Here is a 20,885-nt window from a genome sequence, read left to right on the forward strand (position 1 = left end):
GCTCCTGGTTCATGTCAGACAGGACAAAAAGCATTTCAAAGACTAAAAAGAGATGCTTGTCCCTGTTCACTTGTCAAAGAACAAACTAACACTAGCTGCTGGTGCTGGCAGCCATTGCACCATAGAAGCACCAAAGGAGACGGGACATTACTCCTGCCTATCCCACATCCCATAGGGCAGCTTGTGTACCCAGGACAGAGGAAGCCTACATCTTATCACCCTCTCCCAGCTGCCTGCAGCAGGGTGACAGGGCAGTGAGACACCATTCCTTGGGCAGTGCCTGCATGACAACCTGCTCTGATCTCCTGGAATTGTGTAGGAGTCTTCCTTGTGCTATGTCAGGGCCTTGGCACAAATCTAGCTGGTTATGTGTGCTGGTGAATTATGTGAAATTATGGAGGTCTTTCCTAGGAAGTGTGAAAACCACCTCAAAGTTCAGCATTTTAGAATGAGTCATTTTGCTCCTGGACTCTGGCAGTAAAGCGCTGAGGTGACAGCAGATGAAATGCAGGTTTTGCTAATGTCCAAATGTTAAAAAACATAATTGAACAAATTATGCTTTAGATTCCAAAGTGAATAGAAGAAAATAGTCCTTTTGTCATTGCCAGGGAAGGGGATGTTAATTTCTTACTCACCAGTAAATGCAGGAAGCAAACAAGGCTGTAAAATGAAACAAAGATAGCTTAGCAGCTTTGATATTTCCACAATGCTGAGAAATCACGTGGGAGAAGAAATATTCTTTCTTAGCAACAAAGAGCCCCTTACTGATGCAACAGAGGAAAAAGACATTTACCCCAGGCTTCTACTTTTTCAGACCATAAAGCACAAAGATGGAGCAATAAGTTTTTATTTAGTAGTCCCTCCTCTTCTTATGTGCTACCAACCATTCAAAAGAGGAAAGGCACAGTCCAAACCTCTAATGTGCCCTGAAAAGCAAAGAGAAGGGAATAGTGAGGGTGGCACATTTATTCACAGCTCTAAAAATTCCTATTTGTTTTAGACAGCTACTCTAGATTAGCAGATATGGCTAATAACAGTGAGTTGTAAAAAGCAGCACTTGCTTTCAGGCCCACAGATTTATCTGTGAGGAACTGCCCACTGCATTTCTGGCAAGTGAACTGAATGGTGTATTTCTGAAAATAAAATAAAAAATCACCTTGTCCTTATGAGAAACCACAGGCCTGATGGGAATAGCAGGCAGTCATTGGTAGTCACTGTCTGAAAGCCTACACTGTCTGGTGGCACACTCTCACCTGAGCACTGCCCAGTGGTTTCTGTGAGCTGGTGGACACATCAGACAGATGATTCACTTGGAAAATTATCTAAGTACAGAAGATAAAAGAGAAATGCTGCAAGGTACTGAGTGCTCAGAATATAACAAATGGCTCAGAAGATTTAAACAACAACAGCAGAAAAAAAAAAAAAGATATATTTCTTCTTTTTCAAACTTCATATACAGCTTGAAAATTTGAAATTTTGGACAATATGACTATCTCACTTTGTCTGAAATGTTAGAAAATTAGTAAACCTTTTGGCATGACTAAAAAAAAGCATCACACATCACTGCCTGATTTAACTCCTGTGGAAAAGGGGAGTAATTCCGCTCCAGTCAGTTAAATCACAATCTTATTTGAGTACAGAGAACTCCCAGTCACATTTTTATTCTTTACATCTGGGTCACCCAAGTGATAAGATCTGCAGCAAAGATTCTGGCAGCGCTGCAAAGAGACAAACAGACTCTTTGCCATTGGCAAAGACAGTATTTGAGGAAGCCAAGTGGTTTATGTTAAGATGCTTAAAATTTTATATGTGTTTTTAACTGTGGGGGTTCAGGACTGGGAAATGAACAAAAGAGTACTGAGGAAATTATTTTCCTTATTTTTAAAAAAAAAAAAAAAAAAAAAAAAAAAACTTCAGCAAATGTATGAATAGAAAACTTGAAGCTCTTATCAGATCTCCCACATTTTCATTGTTGGGACAGGGCAGAACCAAGATTTGTCGATGTTCATATTTCAGGAGACAACAGATCTCATCTTGTGTCCCCAGCCAGAATCTTGGGAAAATTAAACTAAGCTGCCTGAGAGCTCACCCTCCTCACCCACAAAGAGCAGAACAAACAGTATCTGAATGCCAGGCTTAATGGATGGGAGAAAAGACAAGGACAACAGGGTGATAAAACAGGATAACAAAGATAACTCCTTAACTAAATCACTCCAACAACCATTCAACCCTCTGACTTCAGTGAGCTATCATTACACCAGATAGTTTCCCCTTCCCTGCAGCCATTCTTCATTCCCAGTTTGGGGCCACAAGTCCCCAGCATCTGTGGTGCAGACTGCAGGGTCACAAGCTCTTCTGCCGCCCTGCAACAATGCCTGTGGCTACATAGGCTGTCTCCATCCTGCCAGCTGGCAGCCCTGGTTTCCTCTGCTTCCTAAATACCTGGGGCAAGTGGGAACAAGCATACTGCTGCCAGTAGAAACTTCCTTAACTGAGCGCTTGCCCTTTCCTTCCAGATGATGACACTAAGTCTATTGCCTGTTGTCTTAGCAGAAGGTCACAGCTCACCCAGGAGTATGACGTACTGCTGGTTTGTCTAGACTTCCAAAAATCTTCCAAAAGTTTTAATACCCATCCCATTTCATGATGTAGCAAGCATTCAACACAAATGCACCCCAAAAATGACCAAACATAAAATGCAACTTCTCTGCAGTGCCTGCTGCTTGTGTCCTGCTCTCCCTCTGCAACCCTCCAGAGACATCCTCCCCTCCTGGGCTCAAAGACATTCTTACTCTTAGGCCTCAGCCAACAGGCTAACAGAACAAACCAGAAAAATGCTGTGGATGTAAAGGACTGGTTCAAGACCTGTTTGGTTCTGCAAACACCAGCAGCCATCCCAGTGCCACATCACAGACATATTTACTTAGCCTTCTTCAGGTCAGAATTCTACTATCTGCATCATAATGAAAATAACATCTGAACTTCCTCTGAGTTTCCACATCACGCAAAGCAGTCTCTTGCCCGAGTTTCCTATATAACACAATATAGTTGGAGAGATCCAAAGCTGAAAGAGACCAAAATAAACACCAGAACTGCCTCTCTGCCAAGGTCATGCTGTTATATTTTAAACAATGGGGAACAAATCATTGCCCAGTTAAGTATACAAAAAATATAACACAGACTAGAGTGACTGAACCAGAAGTGTTCAAGAGGGAAAAATAAATAACAGGACAATATGAGGTTGGAGCATAAAAAAGCCTCTGCAGGAGTACGGCTCCTAACTTCTGTCCTTATCAGTTCGTGAGAACATCAGTTAGATAAGATAATAAGGGTACTGCAGATGAGAATGTCATTTCAGGTCAACTTTGGGCTTGCTTCTCCTTTCAGGTGTGCCCCTGGTTACTATGGGAATCCTTTGCTAATTGGAAGCACTTGTAAAAAATGCGACTGCAGTGGCAACTCAGACCCAAACCTGATTTTTGAAGACTGCGATGAAGTGACCGGCCAGTGTCGCAACTGCCTGCACCACACCACGGGCTTCAAGTGTGAGCGATGTGCTCCAGGTTACTACGGGGATGCCATATTCGCTAAAAATTGTACAGGTATTGTCTGTAGTTCAATGTAACGGAAATGAATGAAGTAGGGTACCGCATGGGATACAGACTGTCTCCCATAGATGTTTGAATCAGTCATCAGATGCATGGGAGTGGGCCTGGGAAGCAGGGGGGTTTCTGGCCACACTCCCAGTGCATCAGTGTGGATGCTCCATCAGCTGAATAACCCCTAATACTAGACTGTTTTCCACTGACCATAAGAAAGTCTCAATAGCCCAGACCCCAAATTCTAACCAAATGCCAGACAGCACTTTGACCTCATGCCTTGTCATTGTTTTGGCTCTGGGAGGAGAGACTGCATCTTTCTCCAAAGTGTTCAAGGTACAGTCCCTGGTGTGTTTGCAGTGTCTTGATAAAACTTCTATACTTCTTGCAACTTGATATGCACCTGGAATTTTTATTCATTTACTACAGTCTTGAGTTTGGGTGCCTGGATTATAGAGGCTGTGAGGACAGTCTGGACTCAAGTGTCTTTTGTCTTCATTTATGCGGACAGTGCACGATGCAATTCCTTTTTGTTTTGTTCCTGTTTCCAAAGTGTAATTCGCTTAAGTTACATTAATTCAATTTATGCTCAACAGGAAGAGGAGGTAATACACTGTAACCCCCAAAACTGATCACAGGTATCCAAACAAGCCAAAGACAGTGGCTGCAGGGAGTTGCACATCTTGAAGGGCACATCTGGGCACATCTTGCCCAGATCCATTCATGTCTGGATCTGGGCACCCAGCATATGCCCACAGTTCAATCTCTGTGATTTTGAGGTTGTAAAAGCAAATCCTGCTTATGCATTTCACTGTCTAACTTTGCTCAGCACAGATGATGTAACTGAAGTTCTGCAATAGAGAATGGCAGTGTACTTCATGGCTCCTGAGCACCATGAGACAGAAGAAATGCACTAAGCTTTTTATCTCAGCCACAGCAATTGCATGTGCCTAGGCCACGTGCAAAAGCTGAGCTCCAAACAGCCAAGAGCATCTTTGCCAAAAGTCTGAGGATTATAAGGAGTTTCAAATGTCTAATTTGAAATACATTGAAAAATATCATTTTGGAAGGCCTATCTGAACATAAAGCATCCAAACAGAAGTTGTCACACTTCCATCAGCTCGATATAGTTTTGGTTTGCACCAATAATGAGTTGCAGAAATTAGGGTAAGAATGCCTCCGTAGTATTTAACTTTCTGATACACAGTTCAAGAAAAAAAGCAAAAGATAAAGCAGGCAATTGCTTCTATCCAGCTAAGATCATGCTTTTTTCTTTCATGCAGAAGAAAACTTTTTTGTAGTTGTCGATAGCAGTTTTCAGCCTCCTTTCATTAAATTTCTTAATTATGTGTCCTTTATCCACACTTCAAAGCTACCTACAAATGTCCCTCAGAAATGCAGGTAAATTAGGAACTTTCTCTACCAGTAAACCATGATAGCACTGAAACTATCAACTCCCTGTTAAAAATTTGGTACCTCCTGAACAAGTTGATGAAATATTGTCAGAACTGCTTTTGAAATGAATTTACTGTACACATTTGTGTAACAAGCTAAGAGTTATCCAGTTAAATAAGAGAACACAATTTGATTTTCTTGAGTAGTAACCTAATCCAAACTAGAGCTACTGTGTAGATCCTGTGATGCAGATTAAGAGAAATCTCTGCTTTCAACTGAGATTTCTCTTTCACTTCTTAATAGGAAAAAACAAACAAACAAGCAAACAAATTAAAACAGTGTAGATTCAGGAACTGCATTACGCCAGTTCAAACTTGTGGAGAAGTCAAAAGGCTGATTACCTCACAACATTCATAACCAACTTCTTTCCTTGCTAGTACAATGAATGAATATGTCTACTAACTTTGGTTCAGTTACAAAGAAATACTCTAATGTTAGTGTGTCATGTTGACTTAAAGGTTACATTACAAATTTTCCTAGAAAATTCCTTGAATGTTCAATGTGGAATGTAAATATAAGGGAAAACAATCACATTATCACAGAGAACAATGAATGGGCTGCAGTAAAATGGCACTAAACAATTTTGTTAGTTATAACATTCTGCTGAAACCGTGAATCACAAGAGTAAAACGAATTCCAGATAAGTCGCTGCTGTTCCTCTCTTTTACTAATTTTTGTTATTCTATCAAAGTGTTCCAAGAATATTTTAATCTTGAAAATAATATATTTTAAAAAGGCCAATTAAATCTTGAGAGAGACACTTTAGATTAAAAACAAAACTTTTTAAAAAGCCACTTGTGTTGGCAAAGGAAGTACAGCTTACTCAGTTTACAAAAATGTTAAACCTCACTTGTTCTTCATTTTAAGTGGCAGGAGATACTTACTTTTTGATATGATCAAGCTGGATTTAGAGTCCACTATCACTCCCTGACAGCTGGAAACTTTATGTGGTGGGAGCCTGACACAGCACTGAAAAGTTCCGTAGGCCTGCAGAGAGATACGTAACAAGTAATTAACATCAGCTGCTCTACTTTCCTTAGCACATCTCCTAAATGTCACCCTCTGCAAAATGTAACATACAATGGCACCACTGGACAACTCTGGCCTTTCTGCTTCTGCTTTTGACCATCTGGGAAGCTTTGAACAGGTCATTTCAGCACATACTTTCTGTGTTATGGCTCATATTTCATCTGGTCCGATCTATGTAATTAAGGAAAAATCAGTCAAGAAAGCCCTTGATTTTGGTTTGATTACCTTTGCACAATCCTACATTTCATTAGTATTGGAATGGGAAAACTGGGTTGAATGTTTTTAAGATTACTACTTTAAAACCCTTTTTATTTTTCTCCTCAGCATGTAACTGCGGTGGGAGAATGTGTGACAGCCAGACTGGAGAATGCCTTGCGGACAGTCCTCTAGTTTCTACTGGCACAGACTGCCCAACCATCAGTAAGAATAATATTATAAGAACACCAAAAATGAAGATCACTCTCAGATGTTTGCAGATACTAACTTAACAGCTCAGCTCTCTCTCTCCAGTGCACACTTGTACCTTGGTTCTGCAGGGTACTTAAACATGTAAAGATGCAGTGCCCTACCAACTGTGTACTTTAATTTGTACTTACTTGCCTGACTGAACATGTTCAGCTCTGTAAAACAGGCTATATGCTTAGTCACAAACTGCAGAGCAGTAGGGATGTATCATGAAAGCTACTTCTCTAGGCCTAGAGCTACAGAGCCTGCAAAAAAGCCACTCGAGCCCTTAAACACTACCTTGCATATTATTTCTGTTTTTCTCATTTTATATGAAATATAAATTGTTACTGTTGAATCTGACATGCACACATCAGTCAGTTGCTTTGCAGCTATCTGCTCTATTCTAAATACAGGAAGCCTGGGGATTTTTGCAAAGCACTGTTATAACTTCTAGTGAATACTGATACTTTTAAAAAGATAGCATGAAGACTATAGTATTATATAGACTACATATCACCTACAGACTCCTAAGCATGTTTCCAAGAGGGATCACGTGTCTAGAAGCACAATCAGAAGGAAAACATTTGGCAGCTGCTGCCATCAGGAATACAGACTGTACAATACCAAGCAAAAGTTCCTACAGGAATCTGTATTTCACGTACATCTAAGTCTCCTGCTTTCACTGGTGGCACAAATGTCACTAAAAACAAGGTGGCATTGCAAGCATTCATACAGGACAAGGATGTAGCTCTGCTGCAGAACAATTCAACATGTCAAAACTCCGCTTTGAGAAGTTGCCATTCTAATCAGATAGACAGCCGTGTGTCCGGCTGCTGGATATCCTTACTTCTCATACTACCAGATTTAAAATGCAGAGTTCTGGCTGTTTGGCAAAATGAACTTGTTTTTTTGACCCCCATCTGTTGTTCTTTGGGACACAAACACGTGGAACCTCTAGGGAATAGCCAGGAAATGCCTCATCTCCCGCTCCCTACTGATAGCAGTGCTGCCTCGATGGCCCTTCAGAGCAGTCCCATCTGGTGCTGCTCAGCTGGAAGCATCGTGGCTGTGCTGTGGGACCTTGGGAGTGGGTGGATGAAAGGGAAAAAAAAATGGATATAAATCAAGACCCATCCCTGTCAGAGAGAGGAAACCCCAAGGGGCACTCCAAAGTAAATTTAAGATGTTATTAAGTTTCACAAGCACTAAAAGTAAAATGACATTTTTATTTTCTTATCAGGCTGCGATAAATGTATTTGGGATTTGACAGATGACATCCGGTTAGCGGTCCTGGCTATTGATGAAAGCAAATCAACTTTATTGAGCATCTCTACAGGTGTTGCAGCTCAGAAACGCTTGAATGACCTGAACCTCACTACTACCCATCTCCAGGTACAAACATTGATGATGTTGTGCTTTCTTTTTTACTTTTATGTAATTTTCATCTATGGATTTCCACTCCAATCATTGAAATTTACATCTCTGAAATTTGTTTTGGGATGCGCTGACTTCTTTTTCCCTACACACAGGCAGCAATGTCCAAAAAAAAGGACCACTCCACACTTTGGACCATCCAGGTTGATGATGCTGAGGATGACATGAATGATCTCCTGAGAGAGGCAGACAACCTGGATGACCAGGTTTGTTCACAGCCAGTGCACAGAGGCCCTGTGGCTTGACATATTCTCATGCTGGCAAACAAAGTTCACTGCACAAGAGCAAGAGTGCCCTGAAAGAAAGATGAGATAACGTTTTATTTCTCAACTTTCTACTTTACTGAGGCTCCACATTAAAAGTGCTGAAGACCCACCCAGGAGAGGAAGAGCCAAACTCTTCTGAGTGTGGTCAGAGGTTTGTCAAAGACAGCAAAGAGACTCCCCTTGGAATCTAGTTCTTTTTTCCTCCCCTTACACCATAGGCACAGTAGACACCCTGCCTTGACATTTCAAAACAAAGAAACCAACATTTAAGTAATTTGGACTGACTTTAGGAATCTTCATATTATATTTATTTTACATGTATGCCCTTGTAAAATTCCATTTAGTCTGACTAGTCACTTCACAATGTGCTACAAAGCTGTTGGTTTAAAAGCCTTTTGAGGTACCCACTGAGACGGGAGCCTAATCAGCACTCGAGATATATTTTAACACAATTATAATCATAAATGTTACATGCATATTCAATTGCCAGGCTATAAAATTAAGGTTATCTGCTCTCAGCTCACAGAGCACTTTCACTGCACCCTGAAAGAATACTGATGTGATATGTCACAGATTGGATATTGAGAAAAATTTATTCTCAGAAAGTGTGATGAAGCATTTGCAAAGGCTGTCCAGGGAGATGGTGGAGTCACTGTCCATGGAGGAGAAAGGGCACTGCAGAATTACAAGGCCTCTGTGTTGGAAGGAGAAGTGTGAGTGCATGTGATAAATGTGATCTGTAACTGCTGGAATCTGCTTGGGATGAGCTCAGAGTAAAGCTGCACACAGCTTATCCATGAGCGATTGGCAGAGATTTGGGGGAGCCGAACTTGTTTCCTGCCCAGGCTCCAAGCAAACCACAGGGCAAGAAAACACGCAGCTATGCTTCCCACTACAACCTTTTGGCCATCCACGGGAAACCCTGAGAGCAGTGAAGGACAAGCCCTTCAAAGACTGAAAACAAGCAAGCGAACGATGCAAACCATCCGCTAAGCCCAGCCATGTCGGCGTGGCCTCAGGCGCCCCCTGGTGCTCAGCAGCACCCCGAGCTGTCCAGCTGCTCATTCTCACGGTCAAACTGATTTTACAGTGGGGATTTTCGCTGTTGCAGGCCCTAAGAGGGCATTGAACTGAACACTGTGCCACTTCCAAGCGTGTGGTGCAGTCTTACACACATACATATGGGCAGCAGCCATGCTGTCTTCTGTCTTCTCCTGAAAATTGAATTTAAGGGTTCACAGAGTTAACATCTGTCCAGACAACATGATAGCTGTGCCGTGGTAAATGTTCACCTCCCTAACAGCTTCAGTCAGTGCCTCGCTTGTTTGGGCACAGTGTCACTTCATGCACATATGGGAAATGCAATGGGGAAATTCAGCCCCAGCCATAATACAGGACGTCAGGAAACACCTCTTTACTATGGTGTGCTGTGAATGACGGAGCCCTGGGGTAGATTGCTGAGAGACATGGAATCTCTTTCCTTGGAGATCTCCAAAAGCTGTATGGGGATGGTCCTGGGCAACCTGCTGTAGGTGTCCCAGCTTGAGCAGTAGGGTCGGACCAGATGACCTCCAGAGGCCCCTCCTTGACCTTCGCCTGCTATCTATAGGCTTTTGTGATAAGAGTGTGGCTATGCTCTTCTGGACCTTTTGAATCCTTATGCTTGCTTTCTTTTAACAAGATGCATAACAGGCAACCTCACATGAGGGAGACAGCAATCTAAAAATGGTGCTGAGCTTCATACCTTACTTTGCAGTCTATACACTTATTCAGTAAATGCAATATGCAGCAAAATCAGCTAGCCCTGCTGAATGCCTAGGAGACTTGGCAGATGGGAGGTTTACAACTGTACATAATTTATGACAATTTGATTGCAGCAAGTGATGGATAAATGTGGGACAGATTTTAATCTCTCACTCTGCAATGCTGAAAATATCGACAAGACAGCCCTTCACTTCAAACACCTCAGTAAATACCACTTTATATGATAAATGGACTTTCGCATGCTTATCAGGAGAAAGCAAACTGTGTGTTTATTCTGCTCATCTCCACACATGCATACAGATCTGGAAAAAAAATAAAAAATAAAAAAAAATTTAATATCTTGCTCATATGTTTTATTCATAGGGAAATCAAGCTTCCAGGAAGGGCCTACTGATACAGAAGGAAACCGTGGAGACCAACAACCGTGCTACTCAGATCGTGCAGAAGCTTAGTAATATGAGGGATAGTATTCAAGGTAAATGGGTTTATTTCTTGTTCAGCTCACTGTGAAGCATGTATTAATGAAACCTCAAGCAAAAAAAAAAAAGGCCATATCTCCTGGGTACTCTGACAAAGCAACCCACACGTAAGGCCATTAGAGCCTGCAGTACCATGATGAAAGGTTGTCTCTGAGTTGGTCTGACAACTAGAATAAGCATGTCTCCTTTTTTCTCATTCTGAAAAAGCAAAATAATAATAAGTTTACATGAAATGTTTTAAGATAATTCAATTTGTAACCTCTGATTGTTTGAATAGACACTCGAGGTATTTATATACTAGTGGTAAGGAAAAGAAAAAAAAAAGAGTTGATATCAGACTGGAACTGATTGCAGCCACAAACACAAGAATGAGACTGGAGCTAAGAATGTTTGGTATCTTCTTTTCTAGCAGGTTAATGCAAGTGCACTTTTCCAGTAATGCAGATAAATAATGGAGGACACACAAGGGGGAAAGTGGGCAGATTTTTATTAATTATCACTTTTCCTTTTGAACCCATGGCAGTCAGTTCTGACTAAATCTGGTGATTCCTCTGGTGAATCACCAATATTTTGCATTTTAGCAAATTGTTTCTTGGCAGAACTATGTTGATTGATGTAGCATCATGCAAATGCTCCTAAAAAGATGCTGAATAGTAACAATTCTGTGGGTGTACTGCTTTCCCAAGCTCACTGTGGAAGGTGGTGATTTTCTCCTCAAGTTGTCTATTGCTTTGTCTGACCAAAAGTTCCAGTTGAGTGTGGGTTCAGCATCATTTGAACAGCATTAGAGGGTGACTTTTGTCTTTTTTCTTTTTCCTGAAGTACAGAAATATTGTTAGAAAACTGCATTTTCATTGGCTTCTCATTTCCCTACAAAGTGAAATGCAGAGCTTTAAACCAGATGGCTAGAACAGACTGTCAGAAATGGTTATAGTGATGCTGTCTCACATCAGGAGAGGTAATCATGATTAAGAGCTTCCAAAATTAGAAGAATGAAACCAAAAGCTTTTTCATGTTAAAATGCGACAAACTGTCTCCTGTTATCTCAGTGTCCTGCTCATCTGTGCATATGATATGTGGAGATGCAAGTGAAACTTATGTCCATCTTCGGGCAACATGTTGGAGCAATAAAACATCTCTAGAACTAACATAAATTTCAGAACATGATTTCTCTTCTGACTGTAAGTGTACGTATTTCAGACCTTCCCAGGAGAAGATTTGTTTGATTTACTGCCTGAGAACTGCTTGGATCTTCTAGAATTTTTACTTTACTATACATCAAAAGTTAAATGACAACAGTGAACACCTTCCTAAGCACAACTGCACTTGAAAAAGTATTCCAAGTAAAATATGGTCATCTTCATCCGGACATAACATTATCATAATGGTATATAAAACTGAGATTACACCAATCTCAGCTTCTTCTTCTACACCTGCAGAAAGCAATAAAACCCAAGTGAATGTATTCAGAAGCATTCCAGTCCCCTGTACATCTGCATCACAAAAACATCCATTCTGCCATAGAACACACTGATTTCTCACAGTCCTTAGCAAAGCCAAGATTGTAAAATCTGCATATGGAACCAGAAAAGAAATCTGCCTGGCAGGTGAGGGTGAGGTTAAAGAGCCCATTTTCAATTGATAGAAATCCTTAATTAACAGACTTGAGTGGTTCTGACTTAGAGCAATAATTGCAGGTTCTGTGGCAGCTTTTGTAAGGAAGAGCTGAGACATATCAATCATTATCATTGCTAACCATTAGCTCCATGGGTGTTTTAACCAATGCTTTAATTTCAACAAATGTAGTTAACTTGTCACAAAGATGAGGCAGGCTAAGACCATGCACACATAATGCTAAAAATGTACTACATTCTTACATCTATGATTCTAGATCACCTTTAATTATATGGTCAACTGTGACATTTTATTTCTACAGTTTTTGACTACAGGTGTCAGCCTAAGCCTCATTGATTGTCATCAGTATACACTGACTGACTTGTGTAGATAATTCTTTTTAACCATCAGCTTTTTGGTGGAGAAAAGGAAGTGCAGAAGGCAGAAATGTTTCTATTTTAGGACATAGATAGCAGAAGTCAGGTTGAAGTAGAAAACCAACACCTGTGCCTGCAATTAAAACAATGCCTGTTCACCCAGAAAGAAAGTTAGAAACAGGTGGGTGAAAATGATTTTTACCATGCCCCAAATCATTCTCTTCCATCTCTCCTGTAGAAAGTGATCCAGGTCCTTCTGAAGGTAAGATGTACACTTGTGCCCATTTACATACACATATATGTGTGTGCATGCCAGAAGGAGAAGGAAAAAGAAAGCTGTGGAGCCATTCAGTTACTGCTGAGACTTCAGAGCTTCACTAATGAGTTCAGGAGCCATCCCAAAACTGCATGAAAAGATACTCTGCCAAAGAATCTGTTGTGCCACAATGACACATACATACTTTATTAAAAATTTCAGATGGAGAGTGCTGGCTTTGGCAAATCTGCATATCCACGACAGTAGTGATGAATGCAAGCCAGAGCTACTCACAGAGGATGTGGTTGGTATTTGAAGCCAAAGATGAAAAAGTGGGAAAACTTTATAATGCTTGCTCTGGGAATGGGTAAACTCAATTTCAGCTGCAGGGATCCAACAGCATTTTCTGAACAGAGACTAAAACCTTGAAATAATACCCATCTCCAAACCAGCAAGCCATCGTTAGACCAGAAGCCATATGTTAAAGGTGCCTCAAACTTCTTCAGATGGCCAAAGAGATTATTTTAGTCTCCTTACTGCTGTTGTTATTTAATAAACATCATATTTTTTCAGTAACACTTAAAAACATGATCCTGGATGAAAGTCCCAATCTGCTATGTGCCACAGAGCTCAAAAGGAAAAGATGATCCCAGCTGCCAAGCCAAATAAAGCACATTACCCTTGCCTGTTTAATCTCATCGTCTTCTGATGAGATCCCTACATATGCCAGAAAGCATTTATTTGCAAGTTTCATTTTAAGACTGGATTAAAGATAATAATTACCTACTGTAGAGTTATAGGATAATTAAATTTTCTTTTGTTGCCAGCATGATCTGGATTCACAAAAATAGAAGTACTCCACAATGTTTACTTCTCTGTACCATGCTAGATTGACCATCTGTTCCTTTTTCCCACAGAAATCAGCAGCAAGATGAAATACTATGCGATTCAACAAGAGCTAAGCCCTGAAGAAATTGCCCAGAAGCTGAATGTGGCTGAGGAGATGCTGAAGGAGATCAAAAGCCGTAAGCCTTTCACAAATGAGAAGCAACTTGCAGATGAGGAGGAACATGCTGCAGAGGACTGTGAGTTTTGAATCTTTCTTCCATTCACCTGGATGTTGATGCGCAGCTGGCTCAGGCTGGGCAGCTTAGGACATAATGCTGAGGTCTGTGCTGGGCAGCTTGGGAGGTAATGCTGAGATCCTGGGGAGGAACAGCAGGTGCTGGTGATTGAGCAGCCACACACATCACAGCTTGGGAGAATGTAAGAGCAGGTCACATGAGACCTGTGTGTCCAACAGGAGTCTACCGTAATTAATTACTTAAACAAGGAATGAAGGAGATTAAAAATAATTCCAACTCCTGATGGTTTGGAGGAAAAAAAAAAAAGCACAAGAGCAAATCTGTGGGCAAAAAAGAAAAGTGAAAGAAGCCATTATCTGCCAACATAAAAGCAATCTCAGCTTCAGACAGCCAGTCTCCTAACCGAAGCTAGGGTAACTGCTGACTTCAGGAGATTATCAAGCATTAAATAAATATCAGGGCCACAGCTTTTTCTTTTCCTGCCTTTCCCCACCCCACTAAAGCTGTGGAAAAGATGCCAGCAGCATCATGGCTGTGACAGGCAAACACAGTAAGCCTGTTACAGCAGCCCAAAGTGCCCCTGCTTTAAAGTGACTGTCCCAAGTTTCTGCTTGTTTCCCTGATGACAAGACAAGCGTAAAAATACACAATAGTCCTTAAGCACGTTTGCATGTGCCTGCTCTGGTTAATTGGTCATCTCTGATTTTTCTTTCAGTGTTACAACGAGTTGAAGAGTTTCATGAGAGGTACAATGACACCAGATCTCTGTTTTCTGATGTGGTGGAGCAGCTCAGTGAGCACAATATGAAGCTGTCAGATCTGGAGGAGACGTTAGGCCAGGCACTTGACTATGTTATACAAACAGAGGCAATAAATAAGGAAAACACAGCCAATCTTCAAGAGCATGAGGTATTATGCAGTCTATTTATTATCAGCATGTGAAATAGCTCGTATTTACCAGTACTTAAAATAGTGAATTACCATTTAGATTTAGAAATTACCATCTCAAAAAAGGTCCTGGAACCATTTACCAGGATGAGTTTAACATTCCAGTTCTAAACAAGCTGAGAAGTGCAAAAAATTATGACTTTTTTGTGAAGTGATAATGCATGTTGCTTTTGGCACAGCCTGTCTTAGCTGGCCAAGGAAAAGATGATTACTGATGCCTAAACATAAGAAGATGTATTCCAAGTAGCACAGTTACAATAAATATTGTGGTGGAATTGTTTCTTCCTACTATGCACTGATTTATAATGTGGAAGAATTTCACAATGTGGAAGGACCTCACCAATGTAATTGTATTCTATTGATATGTTCTGTTTATAAAGTCTGTGCTGCATTTAGGTTCTGGACTGTGGCTGGGTTCATACTGCCTCATCCAAACTTTCTCCCTGCTCCTCTTTTAAGCAAAATGCCTCCACTTTTTTGTTTTGTTTTGTTTTTTAGAAGGAGCAGAGGACTGTCTTTGTGTCAGCAAGCACAAATCCATCCTCTAACCAGTCCTCACCGGATAGCTTGAAAATGGGTTTCCTACTTGCTGGGTGAATTGCCTTGCTATGAGGCTACAGTAGTTTTTTCTTATGCACTGTTATATACTGAATAACTTCAGTGTTGATCAATTGAACCTGTTTTCATTTTAATGGCTGAAATTGTTTGGAGTCTGGAGGAGAGCAGTTTAGGGAGCAATCCACTCGTCACAAGAATGATCTTGTGAATTCAGACTAAACTCTGTGTTTAGTAGTACCACAGTGGCTCCATTTTGAGCTCTTTAAATCCGCTGTACTAGAAGTTCATGATGATGTGGAATGTCTAATAATACAGAAGGTAACTCAGGCGCACTATTCTTGTGAAATCATCTATGAGAAGCTTGAGATCCTTCATGTATCAAGACTTTATTTTTCTATTGTTTCATTGTTATAGTTGCATTTTGCAGCTCCTGATGTGTCTGAAATGCAGCCTTATGTGAGCTAGCTAAAGTCATAAGTGTGCTTTGTTGGATTTTCATTTTCCCTCACAATGAGAGATTGTTCAAGTTAGCTTTATTATTGACAGTGAAAAGCATTCTCGATACCATAAATTTAAAATCCTACAGGAAAAAAGAAATTCTAGGTCACTATAATACATCTGTGGTTGATTTGTTTATGCTGACCATTCACTAACTAATACTTAATTCCAATAACTGTTCCTGCTGTAATATATAAAGAAATTAATCCTTATACATGGTATCTATGAAAAACTCTGACTTCATAGTTATCTAAAATCCATTTAGTTTATCTCTTCATCTTTTCAGTTAACTTTAGTAACAAAACTAAAATGCTAACACTATTCTAGCAATTCACAGCAATTTTTTTGTTTATTTGTTCTGTAGAAACAACATGAGAAATTAAAAGAGCAAGCAGATGAAGTGAACAGTACTGTGCTAAGTGCCACAGCTATTTTGGCAGAACCACACAAGATCAGCTCAGAGTTAAGTGAGGTAATAAAGGTAGGTACCTCAGTGACTTGTCTAAATGGTATGTCAAGAATTTTTGAACTTTTACAAAGTCATGTGCTTAGAGCACTGAACGAAAAACACTCCTCTTCTCTTCTCTTCTCTTCTCTTCTCTTCTCTTCTCTTCTCTTCTCTTCTCTTCTCTTCTCTTCTCTTCTCTTCTCTTCTCTTCTCTTCTCTTCTCTTCTCTTCCCCTTCCCCTTCCCCTTCCCCTTCCCCTTCCCCTTCCCCTTCCCCTTCCCCTTCCCCTTCCCCTTCTTCCCCTTCCCCTTCTTCCCCTTCCCCTTCTTCCCCTTCCCCTTTTTCCCCTTCCCCTTTTTCCCCTTCCCCTTCTTCCCCTTCCCCTTCTTCCCCCTCCCCTTCTTCCCCTTCCCCTTCTTCCCCTTCCCCTTCTTCCCCTTCTTCCCCTTCCCCTTCTTCCCCTTCCCCTTCTTCCCCTTCCCCTTCCCTTCTCTTCCTTTTTTGACTGCTTCAGGAAATACTGATGTTTCCAGAATATATGCATATATATGTATATAAATTGTCCTGGATGAAAAGCTCTGTAATGACATTTTACTGCCTTGGAAAAATAATATATTAGAAGTATTTATTGTAGGCACAACTAATTGAAGAATTTTGCTGTAGGGTTCTGTCATTTCAGTACGAGTGGCTACCAAAAGGTGCTTTGGTGACAGACAGTACTTTTCTCGTGGCCTGCAAGTGAGCGCAGAAGGCAGCTCCTGTGTCTCAATTTTAAAACCAATCATAGAAGCAATGATGGTTAAAACGTAAATAGTACATTTAAACGTATTATTGAAATTCTATTTTGGATCCAGTGCTATGAATGAGACAAGGTGTTACGGGAAGTTTTTAGAAGATCAAACTTTCCCATGGTTTTTGAACTTTCTATGAATAAAAAAAAAAAAAAAAAAAAAAAAAGAAAAGTGGAATTTCAACAAGAGGACAGCTTTCTTTAATTATAGCCATCCCAGGATAGTCGATCACTGTGATATTTTTCTTTCCTCATGTGTTTTCTGTAAAATAAATTGCTGTGGTTTATCATTCAGGGTTCCCCAGTCCTGTGGGTAAATCTGCACATAGGGGATGTTTACATAGCAAGGGAATAGTATGAGAACATCACAGATCTTCCAACCTTTTTCTCTCCCTTTGTTTCAGCCTTTTATCCTGTATTTTGTGACTGCAGTTGTAATCATCTAACTTTCCGCCAAAGTTGTGTATTGGGGAGAAAGTGAGCAGATCTACATTTGAGTCTTAACTCAGATATTTCACACAAGAAAAGTCTATAACTAAAGCAAAGGGATAGTACTTCTCCCTTGCCCATGCACACAGTGTTAGTTGTCTGATGTACACCTGCAAATCAGACAAACACAAGATATCCTCCTACTATAAGAACCATTTCTGTGCAAGAAGACAGAATGGGCCCAGGACTGTTCTCACAGCTGTGTGTGGCACAGCTTACATCTGTATTGCTAAACTTTGTCCCTCTCCAACAATATGCCTCCTGCACATTGCCCCTGGGGCACTGACTCATTCCCCAAGGAGGTAGGCTTGGAAGAGTGGCAGCTGGCCAGGGCAAAAACTATGTCAGGGATCATGCACTAATGGGATGTTTTGTAAGCCAGCCCACAGCACTGTTTAGTTTAGTTTGCCTGTAGTTTAGAAATCCCGAGAACTAGCTTTAAAAAAAAAAAGAAAGAAAGCAAACACACCATGGTTTCCATTTCCTAGTTTAGTGAATATCACAAGGGGATGTTGCAAAGATCTGGTTTAATTATTCTACCTAGTCACACTTCACAACTGTTATAGAGTAAATGCAACAGATGGTAGGGCATCTCTCAACTGTCTCTTTTGTATTTCTCACATCTCTTTATAATATCTTTTGAAGAGATTTCTTGAATTTTGGCTGATTTTTAATCTTCCTCCATTTGTCTCGCTTCACCAGCATTCATAAGACACCCTTTACTCTCTTTTATCTGACAAAAATGTAAAAGAAAACAAAAGCATTTTAACATAAAAGGTAAAATAAAACATAATTTTTATAAAGACTTGATTTTTTTATGATTTTCATATTCTTTCCTTCCTTCCATATTTATTTAGAATGTGTCAGGGTTCTACGCAGAAATAGATGGAGCAAAAAAGGAATTGCAAGAAAAAATAGCCAATCTGTCTCTGTTTGATGATGAGCTGGAAGAAAAGGCTATGCAGCACGCACAAAACCTAAGAAGACTTGCTGATGAGTTGGACCGGTAAAATTTAACTCAAGCAGACTCTGTTCATACAAGTGCTAATTATAGAACAGCTGAATGAACTGAGACAAGCAGAAGGAGAGCGACATTAGATACACTGGCTGTAAATAGGCATTAAATAAATTGATAAGAACTCATGTATGGAAAGAACTTTCATGGTCCAGAGGGAAAATCTGAAGTTGATCACAGCAAAATCTATTCATCTTCTCAAAGCATAAACAAATGTATCTTGTGTGATATTCTTCCCTTTCTAATTTGGCATGTTCTTCTCTTGCCATAGCATGAGTAATAATAAAGTAATATAATACAGGCAGATTAAACGTGACTGGCAGATACTGCTTTTGTCAGTGAGTTTTTGAAGTATGGCCAATAAAATGGGATTTGTGATAATTATTGTTTAAGAAGTGGTTTACAGATAGAATAGTTCTTAAAATGTAGATTGTGCCTCAGTGAAACAAGCCCTCTGTAATATCAAAAATTTACTGCAGGGCCTCCTATTTTGCTGGAAGACTAAAAATACACAAACTTTCCTTCAATTTACTAAGAAGTCACTCCAAGCAGATTTGAAATATGACTAATTGGTACAATGTATGAAAAAACGACTGCTGCAAGTGATTTCTTAAAGAAAATGCTTCTCCGGATTCTACCATAACTAACATAATAGACATATATTTTCAGAGGATAAAGTGTTATAACTGCTCATCAAGCATATTATCTAAATACCAGTTGTTTCTTAATATTAGTACGCACTGGATGAGAGATTTAAACAGTGAAAAAATAACAGATGGCTTTCCTTTATGAAACTGTACAAAGCTGATATCTGAAATTCTTGTTCTATAATGCTACACAAACTACAGACAACCTAGAAAGCAAACAATATGTTCAGTCTGAGATCGCCTAGCTGGGGGTAGTAGAATCTCTTGAAAGAAAATACCCCATATGGCCAGCCTTCATCCTTTCCTAAAATAATCTTAAAATGACTACCAACTTCAACATGTCAGGAATTTAATTTAAAATGAGCAGAAATAATTGTAATATATCCAGATGGAAATCTGCTGACTCTTTCATTTTTTGAGAAGATTGTTCTGCAGTGAAACTTTAATCCTTTAAAGCATTTAGCCAGCCTTCATATCATTATGTTGTTTTTTTGGTTGGTTGGTTGGGTTTTGTTGTTGTTTGTCTGTTTTTTAATGGATTGGCTTTATAAACTTGTTAGGCTTTTTGTTGTTGTTTTAGGGAGGAATATAGCAGAAAATTCTTACAACAGTACTGGTAATTGAAAAATTTTTCTGTCTTCAGTGTGCACTTATGCTGAATACACACAAGCAGATATAAATGTATATCTAATATTTATATAAATATATTCTCTGAATTCTGCTTATCAAAGAAATATAGAAAATAATAATTACTAACAGTTGTTACTAATTATTGAAGGTTTAGCCTTAAGCAAATTGTTTTGAATCTCCTCTGAAGACCATTTACCACCAAGTATGCACATCAAGCTCTACCATGCCAGCAAGGCAAAACTTTATTTCTGATATTATGCAAAATTTCATGACCAGTGGATACTTCATCTAATTCTCCCCCTTTTCCCATCTACATTTGGAACATATAAACAGTCTGGTGATACAGCTCTCCTAATCACTGGCACACACAGTTCTTTCCATTCACAGCCAGGAGTTATCTCCATAGAAGGACAATCCATTGATCTGTTATTCTGTCCATTTATGAAATATCTATCCAGATTTTTTTAAAAGATAAAAGCTTAGAAGTTACTCGTAACTGCTCACATAGATGTGCAGGCCAAATTCCCAGAGCTTTAGCAAGTTGGAAACCCCTGGGATGTAACTGCTATCCACAGTAAAGCAATCCTGCTTTAGATTGGCATGGATGGTCATACCCAGTGAAGAGAATAAAGGTCAGGCCAAATATATTTATGTGCAAAATTACATAGTCAAGATTCACTGAATGTTAAGAAAGCTAATCAATTTGAAACTAATTTGATGCAATTTGGTTTCTTCCTCTATTTCCTCTCTTTTTAACAGCAATTTACATGGTGTTGATACTAATGGATTGGTACAAAGGGCAATAAATGCTTCAAACGTATATGAAAATATTGTGGGTTATATTGAAGAAGCAAATAAAGCTGCATTGCAGGCACTGAACACAACAAACCGGGTCAATGATGTAAGTAGTTGTCATAATACCAGCAGTATTTACTTTGCAATACTACTGGGGCTTTGAAAACCTATGTATGAAGAAAAAAAAAAAAAAGATCTAGCTTCATTGTCTACATCAAAGTTCTCACTGCACATTTTGATTCACATATTATCTCCTGAATTA

At 39.7% G+C, this 20,885-nt stretch overlaps 1 protein-coding gene across 1 annotated transcript in view; it reads left to right on the top strand.

Moving 5' to 3' along the window:
* Positions 1 to 20,885, top strand: part of LAMA4 (laminin subunit alpha 4) — a 90,395-nt gene that overhangs the window by 37,655 nt on the left and 31,855 nt on the right. Inside the window, exons 5-14 of the mRNA XM_015858724.3 lie at positions 3,388 to 3,602; positions 6,408 to 6,503; positions 7,771 to 7,922; positions 8,060 to 8,170; positions 10,358 to 10,469; positions 13,638 to 13,805; positions 14,521 to 14,714; positions 16,174 to 16,290; positions 18,394 to 18,542; positions 20,588 to 20,729. Coding sequence (XP_015714210.2) covers positions 3,388 to 3,602; positions 6,408 to 6,503; positions 7,771 to 7,922; positions 8,060 to 8,170; positions 10,358 to 10,469; positions 13,638 to 13,805; positions 14,521 to 14,714; positions 16,174 to 16,290; positions 18,394 to 18,542; positions 20,588 to 20,729 — 1,456 coding nt within the window. The remainder of the gene's footprint in view (positions 1 to 3,387; positions 3,603 to 6,407; positions 6,504 to 7,770; positions 7,923 to 8,059; positions 8,171 to 10,357; positions 10,470 to 13,637; positions 13,806 to 14,520; positions 14,715 to 16,173; positions 16,291 to 18,393; positions 18,543 to 20,587; positions 20,730 to 20,885) is intronic.

Source organism: Coturnix japonica, chromosome 3 (genome assembly GCF_054131305.1).
Source record: "Coturnix japonica strain WE chromosome 3, WE-NBRP24, whole genome shotgun sequence".
NCBI lineage: Eukaryota > Metazoa > Chordata > Aves > Galliformes > Phasianidae > Coturnix > Coturnix japonica.